The sequence below is a fragment of the Mustela nigripes genome, chromosome 5, assembly GCF_022355385.1.
Source record: "Mustela nigripes isolate SB6536 chromosome 5, MUSNIG.SB6536, whole genome shotgun sequence".
Classification (NCBI taxonomy): Eukaryota; Metazoa; Chordata; class Mammalia; order Carnivora; family Mustelidae; genus Mustela; species Mustela nigripes.
In genome coordinates this window covers 85,312,338-85,333,188 of record NC_081561.1, presented here as the reverse complement: position 1 = coordinate 85,333,188, position 20,851 = coordinate 85,312,338, and the positions used below count along the sequence as shown (strand labels likewise).

Sequence of the window (20,851 nt, the reverse complement as noted above, 5' to 3'; positions counted from 1 at the left end):
CAAAAATGAAATGCATTTTACTGGGAGGAGCAAGGGGTTAGAGTCTACCCCATGCCATTTGTAAAATGTCCCTCATCGCCTTGGCCTGGGATACTTGGAAAAAGGAGCTCTGTATCTATCAGAAAGCAATCTGGGGAATGCCGAGGGCTGAGGTCTTCATCTGGTGAGAGTCCCAGGGCCGAGCAGCGGAGGGGGATTCTTACTGAGATTTTTGGCAGCTGCAGTCCCCTTGCTGCCACTGCCCCATGGAAGGTGACAGAAGACTGCCCTTCCTGTTGCTCACGATGACAGGGTGAAGGGGTCTCTATCAGAAATGACAGTGGGACGGACGGTAGGCAGACTCTAGGACTGTTGGACGCCATCCAGGGCATATGTTGAGCTGGCTATTCTAGCACCTTCCGAGAGAGGGGCTTGTAGGTAACTCTGATCTGTCCCTTGTAGACTCCAAAAGAGTAACTCTAGATATGGGTTGTTTCTGTGTGGCCTAAGCCTTCTCTCAAAGATGCTCTTCAGCTAGAGATTTTGTCAAAGCAGCAGGAGGGTCTGTTGAGAAGAGTGAATTGTATGGATTGTATGAATTGTATGGATTTCATTGTCTCCTGGTTACTAAACCAGAAAAGAACAGAAACCTACCTCTAAATTATTGACAGTTCTTTGTGGTGGGAATAAGGTGTGAGGGTAACTTCTAGTCCACAGTCCACTCTGTAATGATGGCTAATATTTATTAAGTGCTCGTTGTTCAATCCTTTATGTGACAGTGTCTATTATTATTGTCATTTGACAGAAATGGGCTTGGAGTGGGGGGTTTCAGGCCCTGGGCTCCCAGGAATGCTTGCTGCACAGCTGAAATGCAGACCTGGGCAGCCTACTTCAGGCAGCCACACCGAAATATAACCAGCCGAGGAATACCCAGCTATTTGTAGTGCTGGTCAGTACTGACTACGGATGGGCCACATTTATCTCGATCTCCCTTTATCTGTGTGCCTCCCTCAGAGCCCATCACTTTGCCAGGGAGGCCCCACCAACAATCCGTTCTCACTGTCCCTGTCCAGATGCCCTGGATTTTGTCATCTCTCCTGGAGGTTTGATTTTCCTTTTTGTCTCTCCTGCTTCAGCAACATGAATTAAAAGCTGTCTTCTTACTCTCAAATGCCTCCTCAGCAGGGTCTTCTGTTCAGCTATTAAGCACCTCCTGGCTTCTGGTGAACAGACCGACATATCCTTAGCTGTGGGCTTGGGAGAGGAGCTAGGGAAGGGATGTGTAAAACTCCCCTGGGACCCAGGATTAGGGGAGATAGTAACGGGGCAGCCCGGTGGTACCGGAGGGAAGGGGGTGTGTTTAGTAATACAATTTAGAATGTGTGAAAGCACAAGCAAAATGAAATATCTCCCTTCCTAGTAAGAAAAATGTTTTTTACTGAAAAGCATTCCAAAGAAATGATTGTGCAATTTGTTTCACTACTTGTAGGCTTCCTGCAGGAAGCCTGGATAGACAGAGTGATAAGCCTTTCCTCACTCGCAGGGAGACTATACACATGTCCAATCTTAGGTGGTGGAACAGTTTTTCTGGTGGAGAGAAACTCCTCTATTATGCAGTGTCGGGCAGCCAGAAATGCCCTTCCTTCCCTGTCTGTGACCAGTAAGATAGCCTTTCTGAAGGCTTCCTTTGAAACTGTTGTTGCTGCAGGGCCTTCTCGGAGACCCCCATTGGAATTAATAACTCCTGGTTCTGTGCCCCTGTCAAAGATGTACATATATTTCATTTGACCTTGGACTTCTGCAGCTCACAGGCACTTAGAGATTATAAGCTCATCATGGGGTTGGTGATTATTTCTTTGACCCATTCACAGTACCCTGTGTGGAATAGATAATAAATGCTTGCTAAACAAATGTGAGAGCCAAGGAAGCATTTCCAGAATGCCTGATGGCTGGGATTGAAGCAAGGTTAAGAAACCCAAGCCTCCAGTGTGGTGTGATGAGAAGCTGTTGAAAGGCTCTAAGGAGGCCATAACTTCGTGGGGAGTTTGGGGGGGAGGGGCTCCGCCACATCCATTCCTCTCTGGTCTGTTGCTGTGTCTGTGGACCAGAATTGTCCCATTTTTGCCATTGGAGGGCTGCCGAGGGGGGTCTATTCTTCCCCATCTTCATCTCCATGTGACTGTCCTTTGAGGTGTACTGCCAGCTCCTGTTTTAAGTGATGTTTTTTATAATCACATGAATCTGTCACACTTAAACAAACCTTAACTTCCCTTAAAAAAAAGGGATCCAGACTATTCCATTATAGTCAGTTAAGGTCAGCCACCCAAGTCAGCAATTAAAAGCTCCTTTAACAATGAATTGTTCTAACTCCAGTAGGTCATCCTCAAGAAGGAAGCTTTAAAAACCCCCAAAATGAATTGTTGAACTCCAAGGCCATGTCAACATGTAAGCCGTGTAGGGAAATCATTCCCGGCAGAGAATGATTTACACATCTGGTGTGCAAACAGCATCACAGATCCCCTTCAAAGAAGTTGTAGGAATCTGAACACATTTTGACTAGATGCTGATTGTTTAAGTGTTGAACATAACTTTGAGGGAGTACAAAGGTCGGGAAAGCAGAACATTCTGACTCAGATGCCTGGGCCTGCTGACCCTGAGAACCCAGGAGCACAGCGCAGCTCCCGGGCACTCACCCAAGCTTCTTAGATCCTGTTGGGTTTTTCAGTATTGGGGCTGACAGCCATCAACGCAAGAAAAAAAAAAACCTTTCCAAACTGGCCTGCTCACTAGGGTGAGTAACTATTTTGGCCTATCAAGTAGTGTGCAAGCCGGGTTTCTTTCATTTTACTACCTATATTATTCCTGCAGCAGGAACAAGTTCAGTGTTTATTGCTTGCAAGTAAATTGCCTATTAACATGAGGAGTAACACTCTTTGATAAAGAATGAATGTTTTGTGGGGCACCGTATGAAGAATTCACTTGTTAATTTTTATTTATTTTTTAAAAAGATTTTATTTATTTATTTGAGAGATAGAAAATGAGAGATCTTGAACAGGGGGCAGGCAGAAGCAGATGGGCTCAGTCCCAGGACTCTGGGATCATGACCTGAGCCAAAGGCAGACGCTTAACCTACCAAACCACCCAGGCACCTGATGGTTCATTTTTAACTTTCTAAACCATAAGGGTTCCTGCCACAGTCTCTTATCACACACTTCAAGTAATTTCTTTCATATCATCAAAAATCTTGTCAGTTGTCAAATATTCTCATGAATGTTGTGGGTTTTTTTAAGTTTGTTTTAGTCAGAACCCAAATAAGGTATATACGTGGTCACTGACAGTGTTCCTAAAGTCTTTACTATCTCTTTTCTCCTTCTTTTTTGCTCTCCCATTCCCGGCGGTTTTGTGAGGAAATCTGATTATCTTTCCTGTAGACTTCTTCGTAATTCGAATTGTGTTGATTGTATCCCTGTGCCACACTATTTTAGTAACTCCTATTGTTTATGTAGATATAACACATACACTGTAACTCTTTCCCTAGAATGCAAAAAATCTCCGAACAACCTCAGACATGAATAAAATTGCCACGGTTTATGGCCATTTTTGCCAGAGAACATGGTCAGATCATGTTTCTAGTGTTCCCTGGCTACTCTCTGCTGTCTCTTTGTGGAAAAGTTGTAAATGTATAAAACAATTAGGAATAATAGGTCACTCAGGAAGCACATCTGTGAAACACAGTCAGATTCTCTTCAAAAATTACCACAAATCAACTCTTGCAACCATATACAACCTGACACAACTTAACACAAGTGCCAATTAAAAGAGGCAGGTTATTGGGTCCAGTTGGCAAGGGGGACTCTTGTGCAAGATTCTGGTACAAAGGGCTATGCTGTGTGCTTGGGAATTTCACTGAGGCAAGAATGAAAACTGCTTTGCTGATTGAGAGATGCTTCTCCCCTGAAATGGCATTTATCCTTAACCACAGTAAAAGCTATATTAAAGTCTAAAAGAGCCTGTCCCAAATTTCAGGAATAGCTTTCTCAGCATCTGAGAAAATAGATTGATTAGTTAAGAACTGAAATTTGTTACATAAAATGAGCTTATACAGATCTAAATTTATGATTATAGACTCTTCAACCCAGTATACCTTTAGGAAATGTAATAATTTCAGAGACAAAAATAGTTTTTAGTGGGGATAAAGAAATTTTTACCATCAAAGCCACTTCGTATCCTATTTTGGCATATAATGGGCAGCGTGGTCCTGTCACATAATAACCTGAGAGTTAAGTTTGACTTACCCTTTTTCTTATATTCCCTACTCTTTACAGATCAGTGACCAGGTCTAGTGTTATTGACCTTACGTTAAAAAAATAAATTCTTAAGGTAGAATCTGGGCCCTATTTTAACTTGGAAAGGGAATAACACTCTTTGATTTAGGGCCTGCTTCTATCTATTTAATAAGCAAAATGATGTTGAAGACTGGGTTGCCCACAGCCGAGGAAGGATCCCTTTATGAAACACTTGCTGTGCACCTAAGACCTAAATTGTGATTTATCTGCTTTCCTTGTGTGTTGATAGGAAGGATTCACTCGAAGACTGCATCTAATTAGAGCATTTTTACAGGGCTCTCTTAAAAATACTTCGTAAAACACCATCAAAGTGCTGAGTGCTGGGTATTCTTTAAGAATAGGACAGAAGGATCCTTTATTACCCCAGTCTTCCTTGTGGCCAAGAATATTCATTGGTGATACCGAAATTTTAATATCTGGTTAAGACCCATCTATGGCCAGTAAGAAGAAGAAAACCGAAATCTATTCTGTCTTCTCTCTTTTCGTCACATGCTCCTTTATTTTCATCTTAGGCCTAAAGAAGTAAGGGGGGGAAATAGAGTTTTGGTTCTTTTAGGGCTTGGCTCACATCTTGCTTCTGTTGGCTGTAGTAGTTAGCGTTGATACTATAGCAAGCAATAGACATGTTGACATTAATTCCTTTAAAAAAAAAAGGAATGGTTCATTAGTTGCATATAACACCCAGTGCTCATCACATCACTACATCAAAACTGATGATGCTTAGCGAAATAAGTCAAGCAGAGAAAGACAACTATCATATGATCTCCCTGATATGAGGAAGTGGTGATGCAACATGGAGGCTTAAGTGGGTAGAAGAAGAATAAATGAAACAAGATGGGATTGGGAGGGAGACAAACCATAAGTGACTCTTAATCTCACAAAACAAACTGAGGGTTGCCGGGGGGAGGGGGTTTGGGAGAAGGGGGTGGGATTATGGACATTGGGGAGGGTATGTGATTTGGTGAGTGCTGTGAAGTGTGTAAACCTGGTGATTCACAGACCTGTACCCCTGGGGATAAAAATATATGTTTATAAAAATTAAAAAAAAAAAACTGATGATGTTGGCTAATTGAACATAATAAAGAAAAGAAAAGAAAAAAAAAAGAAAAGAGAAAAGAAAAGGGACCACAACCTCCCAGAGGAGAGATGGTGCTACCTTCAGGTGTGTTTCTGGTGATGTCCACAGGACACAGGATGCGGGCTCATCCCTGCTATTTCCTGGGCTGGGCTTTGCTTTCTGTTGGCAACCTGTACCCCAGCTCTATTGCATGGAGTCACTACCTAAATGAAAGAATCTCATCATTCTTCCTTTTACTTCATTATTTCTTTGCCTTTGCCTTTCATTAGCTCCCTTCTTCTTGCCCTTCAAGGATCCCTTCTTTTTTCCAAGACTGAATTTTCTCCCCAACTTAAATCTTTCTATCTTATCTGAGAATATAGAGATTGTTTCTATTAATCACCTACCCACCCCCCCTTTAAAATCTTCTCTTTCTACTAATGTTCAGATCCTCCACCTGGCAATTAAAGTATTAAAGTATTGTCTGACCTCTTGGTTTCCATATTGAATGTAAAAATATCTACTGTGGATCTTAGTAAATGTTAATCTTCTTCCATTCTCTTCCTCTTTTGGAGACTTGTCTATGCTACTTAATCTCCATTCCCTCACCTCAAATTCAACCCTTTTAGTTCTGCTGTACTCACCTTCTAAACCCTCGTGGTAGGCTGAGAAATGCTTACCCCTAGGCTCCAGTGTCTATGCCAAAACCCTGAGATGGGGGAATGCAACCGTATTTGGAAAAAGAGTCTTTGCAGACATGATTAAATTAAGAGTCTTGATAATTGGGTGATCTTGAATTACTGGAGTAGGTCCTCTCTGCCATCAGAAGGGTCTTTCTAAGAGAGAGGTAGGGGCAGTTGTAGACCACATGTATACACACAAGCCAAGGAATGCCCCAAGAGGTAGCACAGCCCTGGCCCTGCTGACCCTTTGATTTGGAGATGCCATGGAGCCTCTGAAAGTCTGACAGAGGAACTTTGTGTTGTTTCAGGGACCAGGTTTATGGGACTTTGTTATAGTGTCTACAGGAAACTAAATACAGCCCTCTTTTAACACTCTTGGCAAAATTATTAACCAGAGATACATTGATTTTCACAAAGTGAGCATGCCTGAATCGCCAGCACCCAGATCAAGAGGCAGAACCTTACCAGCTCTCCATAAGAACTCCCCAAGTCCCCTTTCAGCCATTGTGCTCCACCAAAGTGTCTGCTATTTTGACTTTTAATACCAAATTTTTGAACCCCATGTAAACAGAATCATAAGGTATCTACTCTTTTTTATTCGGGCTCTTTTAACAGTCTGTGAGATTCATTCATGTTGCCACAGGTAGTCAGATTTTTAATTCTCACTGCTGTATGGCATCCATTATCTCTGTATAGCATACTTTATTTCTTCTACTATTGAAGGTTTGCAAACAGTACTGTTATGAACATTTATTACATGTATTTTGATGAACTGTGTTTCTGTTGGGTATATGATGAGGAAGGGATTTCCTGAATCATAGATGTCTTTTCATTTGTCTCTATATTGTCTGCGTTGTCAATCTCATCTACACATGCTACTTCAACTGTTACGTCATCATGACTCTTAACTCTGATTCTGATCTCTGCTGAGATTCAAAATAACAGCTGTCAGTTAGATACACATGCATACACACACAGGTTTAATGTGTCTCAATCCAATCTCAAGTTCCTACCAAAAAAGATTTTTTTTCTTGTGTCACTTGGGTTAATGGCAAGCCATAAATGTTAACCATTCAAGTTTGAAATCACCTTTAATTTTTTCTTTATCCTGCATCCACCAAATCCCTAAAGCCTCTTGAACTCCTTGCCATGTATTCTCTGTATTAGTTTAGGGGCACCCTCTCCTTTAAAGGACTCCTCACTGATCTCCCAGCTTCCAGTCTGTTTAATCTGTCAGTCCGTCCACAAAATCTAGATTTATCTTCCATAAATTTGATCCTGCCATACCCCTTCTCAAAACTCATAGATATGGATGGATCACTACTGATTATAGAATCAAGTCAAAATTCTTTATGTGGGCTTTGTGTGTTTTCATAATTGGACTTCAAACTCATTTCTTTTTTTTTTTTTTAAAGATTTTATTTATTGATTTGACAGAGAGATCACAAGTAGGCAGAGGCAGGTAGAGATGGGGGGGGAAGCAGGCTCCCTGCTGAGCAGAAAGCCTGATGGGGGCTTGATCCCAGGACCCTGGGATCATGACCTGAGCCGAAGGCAGAGGCTTTAACCCACTAAGCCACCCAGGCGCCCCTTCAAACTCATTTCTATGAGTAATTATTCATATAAGGCTTCACTGGGAATATTATATTTTAAAACTGTCTTCAATAACATTTTTATGTTAAATTGTTCAAAGGGCTTCCTATTAACATTTCTTTCTTCATTTATTTGAAAGAGAATGTGTGTGTGAGCGTGAGCAGAGAGAAGGGCCGAGAGATAAGGAGATTTCCCGCTAGCGGGGAGCTTGACATGGGGTTTGATCCCAGGACTCTGGGATCATGACCTGAGCTAAACCCAGATGCTTTATTGTCTGAGACACCCAGGTGCCTCCCCCAATTAATATTTCTTATAATAGCTCCTTATAATAGCCATATATTGAGAGTTTGCTGTGCCTAGTGCACATGTAATCCTAACAACAGCTTTGTACAGTGAATACCTGTTCTTAGTCTCCATTCACAGCTGAGGAAACCATAGTTCAGTGAACTTAAGATCTTGTCCAAGGTCATCCATTCAGAACCTTAATTAGGATTCGAGCACTGGAAATCATGAAACAGCTTGTCTGCCATTTGCATGTTCATCACTCCTCTCAAGGCCCCTGGAGATGTTCTCTTTCTAGCTTTTCACCTCTGTGGTGTGCTTTCCTGAGGCTGCATCTCTTCCTGGCAGAGAGCTCTGGTTCTGGGTCCTGCCACTCTGGGATGGGTGCCTTCTATGGATATGTGCTAATTTGCCCCTCACGTTCTCTAAAGCTGGAGCATCAAGAACTGGATTCTTGTGGCTATTGTCTGGGCAAGGGGACTTCCATTCTTATAATACCAATCTTGTTTGGTTTTGCTCCTTCCTTCTCTCCTTCCCCCTCTTCCCCATTTTTCTTTCCCTTTGTCTCTTTCTTCTTTCTTTCTCTGGGCTTCTCCTTCTTCTTCCCCTCTTCCTTTTATAGGAGCCACGGCTCTCAACATTTTTAAAAGCCAACTTCTGGAGGTTGATCACCTCTGATCACCTACCTCCCAGTCCTCACTTTCTAGATTAAAAAAAAAAAAAAAAAAAAAAAAAAACACCTCTGTGTAATAGAGCATTACAAGCAAATTAAACAAGCAAATTAGGCTGGGGTGGGGACATTATGTATACATTTGTTTTAGCAATATAAGAATGAATCATGTTTGAATCATTATGCATACATGTATTTATGGACCAAAATATTTATTGTTGACACAAATATGTATCATTATACATGATAGGGTTAACTAAATAATGTACAGGGAAATAAAATACTGATGAAGCTACAGGAGTAGTAATTCACAGCAGGAATTGCTAAACCATGATTAATTTGAGACAGCAGAGATGGTAGATAATTCTCCTGTCCTTCATGAAAATCACAACACTTTTACCTCTGTAATAGGAGGTTTGCAATTTCCCAACATTGTATATCTGCCAAATTTTAGTAAACCGACACTGAGTCTCTAGGGAACTCTACCAGGGCACTAGGTCATGAATAACTTTTTAGTAATTTGCATACAGTAGATTCATTGTAATTAGCCCTTATTTATTCATAATATAGAAGAATCAATGGAGGGGCACCTGGGTTGCTCAGTCAGTTAAGCATCTGCCCTTGGCTTAGGTCATGATCTGAGGGTCCTGGAATCGAGTGCCGCATCAGGCTCCCTGCCCAGTGGAGAGTCTGCTTCTCCCTCTGCTCTCCCCCCTGCTCATTCTCTCTCTCCTTCTCTAGTAAATAAAGAATCTTAAAGAAAAAAGAAAAATCAATAAAAGTCAAGATACACTTCCCTTAAGAATCTAAGATGGGATAAGCATTTGGGGGTTAGTATCTGTTCTTGAGGGGATCTCTGTTGGTTTACCAGTTCAGAATACCCTGGACACTGACTCAGTTCCCTACTGAGTTTCCTCCATTGCTCTGACCAAGCCCTAGGCATCTTGACTCTTTCCTTTTCCTATGGTGCCTTTGATATGCAGTGCTTTTTTTTTTTTTTCAGCACAACAGTATTCCTTGTTTTTGCACCACACCCAGTGCTCCATGCAATCCAGTGCCCTCTCCAATACCCACCACCTGGTTCCCCCAGCCTCCCACCCCCTGCTGCTTCAAACTCCTCAGATTGTTTTTCAGAGTCCATACTCTCTCATGGTTCACCTCCCCTTCCAATTTCCCCCAGCTCCAATTTGAGGTGTTCCATTCCAGCTTCATAGCCTGATTATGCCTCTTTAATGTTGGCTTCCATCATCCCTTCCACCAGGCTTGGCCTCCCTGGTCCTTGAGTGTCACCCTCTGTATGTCCCCAGTGTTGGCCACATTCTGCCCTATGTCAGTATCTGCCAACTCGTGATTCTGTCCCACAAGAGATAGCAAAAACCACATCCAGTTAATTTTTTCTTTTAACTTTCATAACAGCAAATAACAAAACTTTTTATATAATAAGTGGTCAGGACATTTGTAGAATTAAATTGGTACTGGTGGGGTCATCCTGGGGGATTAACCTATCATGACTGAATGGCTAGTTCTGTGTGATAACTTGGGAAGTACATGTATGTATGTATATGTATATACATACATATATATATACACACACATATACCTATGTAAAACTTGGGAAGTTGACAATGGAGTTTGGGAATGCTTTGTAGACTATAGTACAGTCCAAATCACTACTGGGCTCTTGTCATCAGTTGATCTAATGCCTAAGGAAAACACTGAATAGATAAAAAGTAACTGAACATTAATGTTCTGCTTTAACTCTACTTTTTACAAGCAACAGAAGCTCATGTGAGATATTTAACTAACAGATACAGTATTATAAAGGAAAAATGAGATAAAAAAAGAAAAACAGACCATGAACCACTGCCATTTAATGTCCAAAATGTAATTAGGCACAACAGTTTTATGTTATTGCCCTAAAAATTTGTTATGCTTTTATAAACCCTTGGTAAACCTAATTTTGTGCTCCATTTAACATTAACCCATTTGGAAGAAAGGAAAGAAACAATACCTCGGGTAAAAAATGGAAGAGATTTTTGTACCTTTCTGTATATTTTTAAACAGACTTAGTCTTCAGTTTGTTAATTATAGCTGTTTTACTCACAATATTACCATAAAAACTCAATCAGAAAATTATTAAGTTCATTTGGTCACAAAATACATAACAGAAATATATGCTTTGGTCCCCAAATCTTTTTTGTACCTCCAAATTTATGTTGTGATCTTGAGAACCTCTATATCCTGTAAATATAGGGTGTGGCTCAGTAAAGATTTAAGAGTATGGATCTCCAGCTAGATTGCTTGGGGTCAGATCCCTCAAAGGATAGAAGTGGTACCACCACTTCCTAGCTGATTTTGGACCAATTATTTATAAATTCTCTGCCTCTGTGTCCTGAAATAGTAATATTACCTACCACAAAGGAGTATTATGAAGATCGAGTTAATATTTGATAAGCATACAGTTCCTGGCACATGGTAATTATTAAATACATGTTTGTGAAATAAAGTGGATAAATGGTAACCCATATGAATGAGTTTCAAGAATTGTGGAATATCAGGTGTTTATAATTGCATCCTTTTTTTTTTTTCATTTTAGACATGATTTAATATCGTTTCACAAGGAAGATAATTTTCACCTGTTTGTTTTACTATTTTTGAGAAGATAGTCATCAGAGTCAGGAGGTAAACATGATAAGATGATATTTTTGTTAAATAATGAAGTATTCCTATTTTAAAAATGCTGTGTTACTGGAAGCCCCAGCCATTATATCCAGGTTAAACAAGACACACAACAACAAAAACCCCAAACCATAGAAGACATGCAGATTAGAAAGGAAAAAAAATAAAACCATTTCTAGTTTCAAATGACATGATTGTTCATGTAGAAAATTCCAGACATGTTCAAATAAAAAAAATAAGGTCTGGAACAAATAAGTAAGCTTAGCAAAGTCTCAGGACAGAAAATCAATATATAAAAATCAACTGTATTTTTACATACTAACAATGAACAACTGGGATTTGAAATTTGAAAGGATTCCATCTATAATAACATCAAAAACAAATGAAACATTTAGGTGTAAATCTAGCAAAATACATGCAGAAACTGTGTATTGAAAATTATAAAATAGGAAAGAATCAAAGAAGACCTAAATAAATGGAGAGATATACTATTTTCATGGATAGAAAGACGCAATCCATGAAGATGTTAGTTCTCCCCCAAATGATCTATACATTTAATATACAATATCAGTCAAAATCCCTAGAAGATTTTTTTATAGCTATCAACTGATAGCTCTAATCACAATGATTCTAAAATTTACACAGGAAATCAAATAAAACTAAACACTTTTGAAAATAGCAGAATCGAGTTGGAAGACTTGCAGGGCTTAATTTTAATACCTACTATAAATCCACAATTATCAAAACAGTGTAGTGTTGGCAAGAGATAGACACATAGATCAATGGAACAGAATCACCCAACAACAGACCCATATAAATGTAGCTAATTGGTGTTTGATGAAGAAGCAGAAGCAATCTACAGAGAAAGGTAAGTCTTTACAACAAATATGAACCTTGACCCACACCCCACATCATTTACAAAAATTATTTTAACATGGATCATAGACCAAAATGTAAAATGTAAACTACAAAACTTCTAGAGAAAACTTTCTCTAGAGAGAAAACTTTCGTGACCTGGATTAGGCAAAGATTTTTTTTAAGATACTGCACTTAAACCACAATCACAAAAGAAAAAAACTGATGCTTTGGACTTAAAGTTAGAAATTTCTGCTCTTCTAAATATCTGTTAGCAGTTTTGAAAGACAGGTCACAAACCCAGAGAAAGTATTTGCAAGTCCCCTTATTTGACCAAGGAAAAATATCTAGATAATGTAAAGCACCCACAAACCTCGACAATAAGAAAATAGATTCAACAATTTAAGAAATGGGGCATAGACTTTGATCACTTCATCAGAGAGATAGAAAAGTACATTTTACTCCATGGATATTAAAAAATACATTTAGAAAAGAATATACATCTATCAGAACCCATCAGTCACCTGAACCTGAAGTAGAAAAAAAGTCAGTCTTTTTCTGAGTTATTGTATCATATTCAGTATTTTAAAATTATACAAACAAGCATTTTTAATGTTCTAGATAGCATCCCGAAACGGACCTGTTCCTGCCCAGTCATTCAGACCTGAGGACTATACCTTATTTTGCCTGTACCATTTATTTTGAATGTCTAGTTTCTCTCTTAATCTGAGTGCATTCTCTAGTGCCTTTATTAATTTTAACATCAAATCCCAGGAGCCCATTCTCTCGAAATCACCCATTTCCCCTCTTCTTGTGACAACTTCAACTTCACTAGTATTTTCCTTTGTGTGGCTCTCATTTATTTCTTGTCAGCTACTGTTTGGTTTGGTTTCTTTCAGCCCCATTTTACGCTCTCTCGTGATTTTCAAGCTCTGTGACTGACGGCGAGTGGCTGGCATCTGTGGGAAGAGGAAACAGTGGGCGCAGGAGGCAGATGGGGTGTGTAGGTGGAATGGGATGACTCATTTTCTCATGTGTTGGTTTTTGGTGTAGAAATGTTAAGGACCCCAAAAGAAAACCCTTTAGAAAGCCCGTAAGTCCTTTTAGCCTTGGAAAAATATCTTTTGAAGCTCCTTTGACTTGGCTGCCTCTTTCGTAACCTCACTAAAGTCTCTGTGTCTTCAGCCTCCATTTGATCTGATCTAGTTCTCTTTCACAGAATGTGAATTCTAATCTCACATTCACTAGACAAGGCCAACTGCCCCAAACAGTTTCTCGAGAGTCTGCGTTTTTTTTTTTTTTTGTGCTGCTGTTTGGTTTTATATCCACTTGGGTTTTAAGTGTTGTTTTTCTTTTATTTTGGTGGGTTCCTAAATTACAAAAGTAATCAATGTTCGTAAGAGAAATTGTTAAAAATAATATAGAAGGAATAAAGAAAAAAATGCACAATCCCATTACATAGCTATTATCATGGTTTACATTTCGGTGTAGAACTTTGAAGAATTTTTAAATTTCTAAATACACAGGGAGCCTGGGTGGCTCTGTGAGTTAAGCCTCTGCTTTCGCCTCAGGTCATGGTCTCAGGGTCCTGGGATCGAGCCCCACACCAGGCTCTCCACTCAGTGGGGAGCCTGCTTCCTGCTCTCGCTCTGCCTGCCTCTCTGCCTACTTGTAATCTCTCTCTGTCAAATAAATAAATAAAATCTTTAAAAAATAAAATTTCTAAATACACATATGTATATTCACATAGAATATATACATTATAATGTATTATATCTTAATTTTTTTTACTTAATATACCTTGAGTTTATCTCCATTGCTAAATATTCTTCTACAATATAGTTTTCTTTTTAAAATTATTTTAATTCCAGATAGTTAACTTATAGTGTTATGTTAGTTTCAATATAGTGACTCAACAATTTGGTTCTCAATTATACATAATAAACCACTATTTGGGGGTGCCTGCATGGCTCAGAGGGTTAAGCCTCTGCCTTTGGCTCAGGTTATGATGATCTCAGAGTCATGGGATCAAGCCCTGCATCGGGCTCTCTGCTTGGCAGGGAGATGCTTCCCCCTGTCTCTCTGCCTGCCTGCTTGTGATCTCTCTCTCTCTGTCAAATAAATAAATGAAATCTAAAAACAAAAACAAAACAAAACCACTATTTGAATCTATCTATGTACCTCTGTACCTATCTGGCTACCTACCTATCTAACCATTTTCCTGTTAATGGATATTTAGGTATTTTCCGTTTTTGTTGTAAAAAATATATTTCATTCGACATACTTACAAGTAAACCTAACACATTTATGGGGATTTTCTCAGGGTAAATTCTTGGGAGTTAGAGCTATTGGGCCAAAAAGTGTACATAGCTTTAAGGATTACTGAGGTCTCCTGGGAAGTTTAAAATTCTCCTTGGGTTGTCAGAATGTCATTTCTCTGCATCTCCACTGGGAATTCTTTAATTTTTTTTGACTACTTGTTAGACAAGAAAATTGGCACTTTAGAGTTTGCTTAACGTGCATTTGTTCATAGTAAGGTGTAGATTTCTTTGTGTATTTATTTATCATTTTAGTTATTCTCTTGTGAATTTGCCCGCCCATGCCCATAGCCTAATTTTCTATTGTAATGTCTTTATGGCTGCTTCTTTGCTCTAAACTGACCGATAAGAGGTAATTTATAGTGATATTAACCTTTCATCTGTCAAACATTGCAAATATGTTTAACAAATTATCATCTGTTAAATTTGTGGTAAGGTATGTCAACATTTTCATCGTAATTGTGATTTGGAATTGTTTTGCCATCATATTTTCTAGATACTATGATTACAAAGGGAGCTCTTGGTTTTCATAATGATTTTGCATCTCAACAACTTATTAAATTATATTATTGCTTATAATAGTTATTTAGTTGATTCTACTGGGTTTTCTTTGTTGACAACCAAAACATCTGCAAGTAATGATAATTGTGTGTTTTATTTTAAAGTATTACATCTCCTTACTTTGTGACATTAGCTGGGATTTTCAGAAAGCCAACTAGTAGTAGGAATAATTGACTGTTTTGTCTTTTTCCTGATTTTTACAGAATACTTATAAACACAAAGTTGGTAGTTGCTGTGCATATATAATTTTTTTAGAGAGGGAGACTGAGAGCAGGGTGTGTAGGGGCTGAGGGAGAGAGAGAGAGAAAATCCCAAGCAGGCTCCACACCCAGCCTAGAGCCTGGTGTGGGCCTGGATCTCATAACCCTGAGATCATGACCTGAACCCGTAATCAGGAGTCAGATGCTCAACTCAGTGAGCTACCCAGGTGCCCCAGAATATATATATTATTTTTCATGTTAAAAGAGTGTTCTTCTATTTTTGTTTTGCTGTTATTTTTAATAAGAAATGCATTTTGAATCTTAATTAAAGCACTTGGGGCATCTGTGGAGATGCAGATGAATTTTTTTTTTCCCCATTGAGATATCCCTGCATTCCCAAAATAAATTTTAAGCCCATGATCTAGTTTTCTTATCGTATAATGTTTGGTGCATTTTTTCCCCATTTTTCTTTCATATTTTTGTCCCTGTATAAAGTGAGTTTGAGACTAACCTATATTTCATTCTTTTGACATTAGTATCAGATATTGCTATCAGGTTTATACTACCTTGGTATAGTAATCTCTGAGCTTTGGTAGAATTTTTATCTGTGTTTGTATTTTCCTTCTCAGTCATAATTTTCTATACTTTTGCTTTCTTTCTTTCTCGAGTACATTTGCTAGGGACTTGCTATATATTAATAATGATAATTAATTAGTTATAAAGTAACAGCTCTGGGGACGCCTGGGTGGCTCAGTCGGTTAAGCTGCTGCCTTCAGCTCAGGTCATGATCCCAGGGTCCTGGGATGGAGTCCCACATCTGGCTCCTTGCTCAGCAGGGAGCCTGCTTCTCTCTCCACCTCTGCCTGCCACTCTGCCTGCTTGTCCGCTTGCTCTCTCTCTCTCTGACAAATAAATAAAATCTTAAAAATAAAATACAGCTCTGGATTAATTTATAATCTTACCTATTTCCTTTTAAAAAAAATTATTTAATTGGGGGAGGAAGGGCAGAGGCAGAGGGAGAAAATCTTCAGGAGACTCCACACAGAGTGTGGAACTGGCCGTGAGGCTCTGTCACTTGGCCCTGAGATCATGACCTAAGCTGAAACCAAGAATCAGCCATTTAACTGACTGAGCCATCCAGATGCTCCCCTGCTTGCTTTCTTAAATCTCATTTTACATTTACTGCTTATTGCAATAAATGGATCTTCTTCTGGAAATTATTTTAATGTTGAAATTCAACAGAGAGCATTAGCCCCAGCATCCCACCATTGTAGATTTTGCTCAGTTTTCAGTAATTACAGGATCACCTTCGTGTTTAAAAAAAAAAAAAAAATACAATGGGGGTGCCTGGGTGGCTCAGTGGGTTAAATCCTCTGCCTTTGGCTCAGGTCATGATCCCGGGGTCCTGGGATTGAGCCCAGCATAGGGCTCTCTGCTCAGCGGGGAGCCTGCTTCCCCCACCCCCTCTGCCTACTTGTGATCTCTGTCTGTCAAGTAAATAAATTTAAAAAGAAAAGAAATGTTCAAAAAAAAGATGCAGGTTTGCTGCATTTTCTAAAAACCACTTCCGTCTGGGTAGAGCCACAAATTCAAAATTCAGGGGTAAGCAAGGAGGGAAAATCCCTATCCTTTCCTCATTTCCTCTTTGAATACTCAGTCGTTGAAACCAAAATGTGCTTACTGGGCATTATTCAGGTGTCATCTCCTGGGGGGGGCTTTGTTCTCTGTTTGCAGATATCGCGGTGGTCGAGATGAGTGATGCCTTCCGACAGCCGTCCTTGTTTTACCACCTTGGAGTGAGAGAAAGCTTCAGCATGGCCAACAACATCATCCTCTACTGTGATAACAACTCAGACTCTCTGCAGTCCCTGAAGGTACCTGACCTGTTTGCTAAGTATTCACTCAGAGCACCAGGGTCCTAGCGATACCTCTCTGTCCCTATGATAACCAAGGCAATGGAAGCAGCTTACATATGCGAAAGCTTGTTTTTGCTAGTCCAATAGTTATGCAATTCCTCATGACATTTATCTAGAATTCAATGTAGAAATTTGATGATACACAGGTAGGAGAATCTTGGTGTTGAGTTCTGAGCTGGAGTTTGAGTTGATGTTGAGGAAACTGCATTACTAGAAGTTGTCCGTGCCCACTGCGTGCCAGAGAAAGACCTGGAAGTTGCATAAGCATGGTCAGGCCCTGAGCTGTATCACCGTTGGGGGTTTTTCATTGGGCACACCTGTCTTCAACTGGAAATCCTCCTCCTACTAGAAGGACTCTAAAAAGACCTTCTCTCACTGATTATCACCAGAAAACTGCCATCCTCTTGACTGGGAAATGCTTTCAATAACTTAATAACTTAGGGAAAGGGGAGATAAGAACCTACTATATTTGTCTACAAATTCAGCGGACCCCATGTCATTCTCTCCAGGATAGGAACATAATGATATGAAGGCGTTTCTTCCGTCCAGAAAGATTGTCTAAAATGCTTTTGCAATACAATCATTGTGCGATTCTTTGAAAAGCATTTAACAATTCAGTGAAACTCATGCTAAACCTGATATCATCCATTTCCTTTGTGAAACTTCCAGCTAGCTTTATGTGGCTTTTTCTCATCTATATCTTCCAGTTTTCAAATCGAAGCCAACCTTGAGACATGGAGTCCTAAAACCCAGAGCCATATTTCTAGTGGCTTAGTAATTGCTATATGAAGATCTTTAACTCCACAACCGTGAAAAAAAAAAAGACAAAAAAGAAAGTAATATTTTGCTTTTATCTGAGTGTCTAAAGCTTATATGGCTTTTTCTGAGAAATCTGCAGTTACTTCTAGCAAATACATTTACTGCATGCCAGGCAATGATAGGCTAACCTTTCCAGAATACTCAGAAATTCAAGTCCCAGGATGTTTGCCCTCTCTGTCTGCATCTGTTTTTTTTTTTTTTTTTTTTAAACCTGGGGCAATTCTTTAAGCTGCCCTACTTTATTTTACCTTAGATTTACCACTTTAAGTAAAGCATCATAAAATTTTGTGTGTTGTATTTTAATTAAATATTTTGATTTGCTACTATTTACATTAACAGTGATAAAGGAATGAGATAGCTTTATTTATTCTTTTTATTGTACTATTCTATTTTCTTTACATTAAGTATTCTAAGCAAACAGTATAGTGTTAGACATTTTTCACTCTACCCTCTTTTTATTCTTGCCCTACTGGTAGCTGGTGATTTCATTTAGTACTACTCTTTCCTGGGGAAATTTTTAAAAGCTGAATTAAAATTACATTAGAGAGAAAGAATTGAAGCTAATATTATCAGAAATTTGTATGGGACAAATACACTGATTTATTTAATTGCTTTTTCCAGCCTTTGTTTAAAAGTGTTATTGGTATGTGAATACAATAGTTCTTTAAAAAGGCTAGTCTAGCTAAAACACACTCATTTATCTTGTATATAATAGCTACTAGTAACTGAGCATTTACTCTGTGCTTTCCCTACTTATATTTTCACATTCAATTCTAAAAGCATCCCTCTGGGGTATATTATGTCCTATTATATCACTGTTTTGTAGAACAGCAAACTAAGTCTCAAATAAATTCAGTCATTTGCCCTAGATCAGGTAACTAGTAAAGTAAAGCCTAGGTCTGCCCAACTCCCAAGACCAACCTCCAAACCACTAAACTTTATTGGAATTTCTTCTAGTTAGAAGGATATCCAACTTTCCCTGCTTAGTGTGTTCCTTTAGAAAACCCATCAACTACGTCTGCCCCCCCCCCCGCCCCGGAGTTGTTCCATGAGACACCTATCCTTTCTTTTCAGTCCTTCTTTCCATTAACTTAAGCTTTTGTCATTGTTGTTGTTGTTTTTAGTTTATTCCTAGCCCAAATAAGTGTTTGGTTGGGGAGGACAAAGGCCTCTGGGATAGAAAATATTTTTTTCAATCTAATAATTTCCTGAGCCCTAGAAATTTTTCTGGTCCTCTGCTGTTGAGGAAACTCTGTGTGTGTGTGTGTGTGTGTGTGTGTGTGTGTGTGTGTGTGTGTTTAATTTTATTAATTTCTGTTACAGTTAATTATAGGTGTAATCCCTGCCTTCTACCAATAGAAAAGAAAATTGCTATGAAATAAGGCAGAACAAGAGTTATTATACATAAACTGTTCTGTATAGATCAGTCTAATAAAATAAAAATGAAGCTTGTCCCTGTTTTTGCAGAACAAATACAGAATGAGAATGCTATTCTTGTCACATAGCTAGCTTCCCTTACGGTGATTCTTTAGACATCTAGAAAGTACAGCTACACAAGTTTAATTTTCATTTGCTGTTCTTTGTTGAAGACAGCAGTTTCCCTTTGACAGTAAATTCTCTAGATGAAATCATAGGGAAAAACCTTTAAGGTTCAGCTCCTAAAAAATAATTGATAGGAATCCATAAAAGTACCTGAAAGCTACATCTGAGTTTTGATATGAAAGGATATTGAGAATTTAATCAAATCACATACCTGCAATAAGCTTTGCATCCGTGGGAAATCACAAGTACTCTTCTAGAAGAATGAAATAGTTAATTTTTTTCCAAAAAAAAAAAAAAAAGATCATTGCGCATTGAGAAAGAGAAGTTGATATTTTTCCCCTTAGCATTTTAACAACACAGTTTTCACAGTTTTCTTTAAATACCGTGACAACTTCTTAGGTGTCTGCCAGTGAGACTCTATGCTGACTTCTATTTGCTTGAAAATAAGAAATGGTTGAAATGGTATTTTTCAGATTACCTTCATGCATTACAGAAATGATCCAACACCCCCTTGGGGTCTCTCAGTAAATGGGAGTGTTAGGTCTGGACACTACTGACCAATGAGCTGTGAGGCGGCAATGAGCGGCCACTGTGTAGAGTGTGGAAATTATTTTAATGAGCCATTTCTTCTAGCATCAGAAATTCCTGTTTAGGGGCGCCTGGGTGGCTCAGTGGGTTAAGCCTCTGCCTTCGGCTCAGGTCATGATCTCAGGGTCCTGGGATCGAGTCCCACATCGGGCTCTCTGCTCAGCAGGGAGCCTGCTTCCTCCTCTCTCTCTGCCTGCCTCTCTGCCTACTTGTGATCTCTGTCAAATAAATAAATAAAATCTTTAAAAAAAAAAAAAAAGAAATTCCTGTTTAATGACAGCTCTCAGCTCCACTCCTTGAGATTCTTCCCCCTTTTCCCTTCTTCAGCTCCCTCTCTTCCTTGTAGGCCACTCCCGGCTCACTTCAGACAATGCTGCTTAGAAAAGCAAAGCAAAACAAAACAAGGAAGTACCACTGCGCACCATCAGATAGTCAACAGTTAAAAGCCCTTATGATGCCCAGGCCGAGGCTGTGGAGAGTGGGAAGCAGGCCCAGCTGATGGGAGGGGATGTTGGCACTACTTCCAAAGAGCAGTTTGGCAACACCTACTATTATCAGATGAGCGTGGCACCAAGACTCAGCAACTCTTGTCTCTCGATTTGCACCGCAGAACGAGTCTGTGGCATGCAGAAGGAGATCTAATCAACAATATTATATTGACATTGTAATAACCCCTCCCCCAAAGGAATTGGTAAATACCTATCAAGGAGAGAATGAACAAATACCTTCTGGTGTAGTCAGTTAGTGGACCATTACAGAGCAC

General features: G+C 39.2%; 1 protein-coding gene across 1 annotated transcript in view; it reads left to right on the top strand.

Moving 5' to 3' along the window:
* MAP3K5 (mitogen-activated protein kinase kinase kinase 5) overlaps nucleotides 1-20,851 on the top strand; it is a 199,958-nt gene that overhangs the window by 43,213 nt on the left and 135,894 nt on the right. The window contains exon 2 of the mRNA XM_059400786.1: nucleotides 16,958-17,097. Coding sequence (XP_059256769.1) covers nucleotides 16,958-17,097 — 140 coding nt within the window. The remainder of the gene's footprint in view (nucleotides 1-16,957; nucleotides 17,098-20,851) is intronic.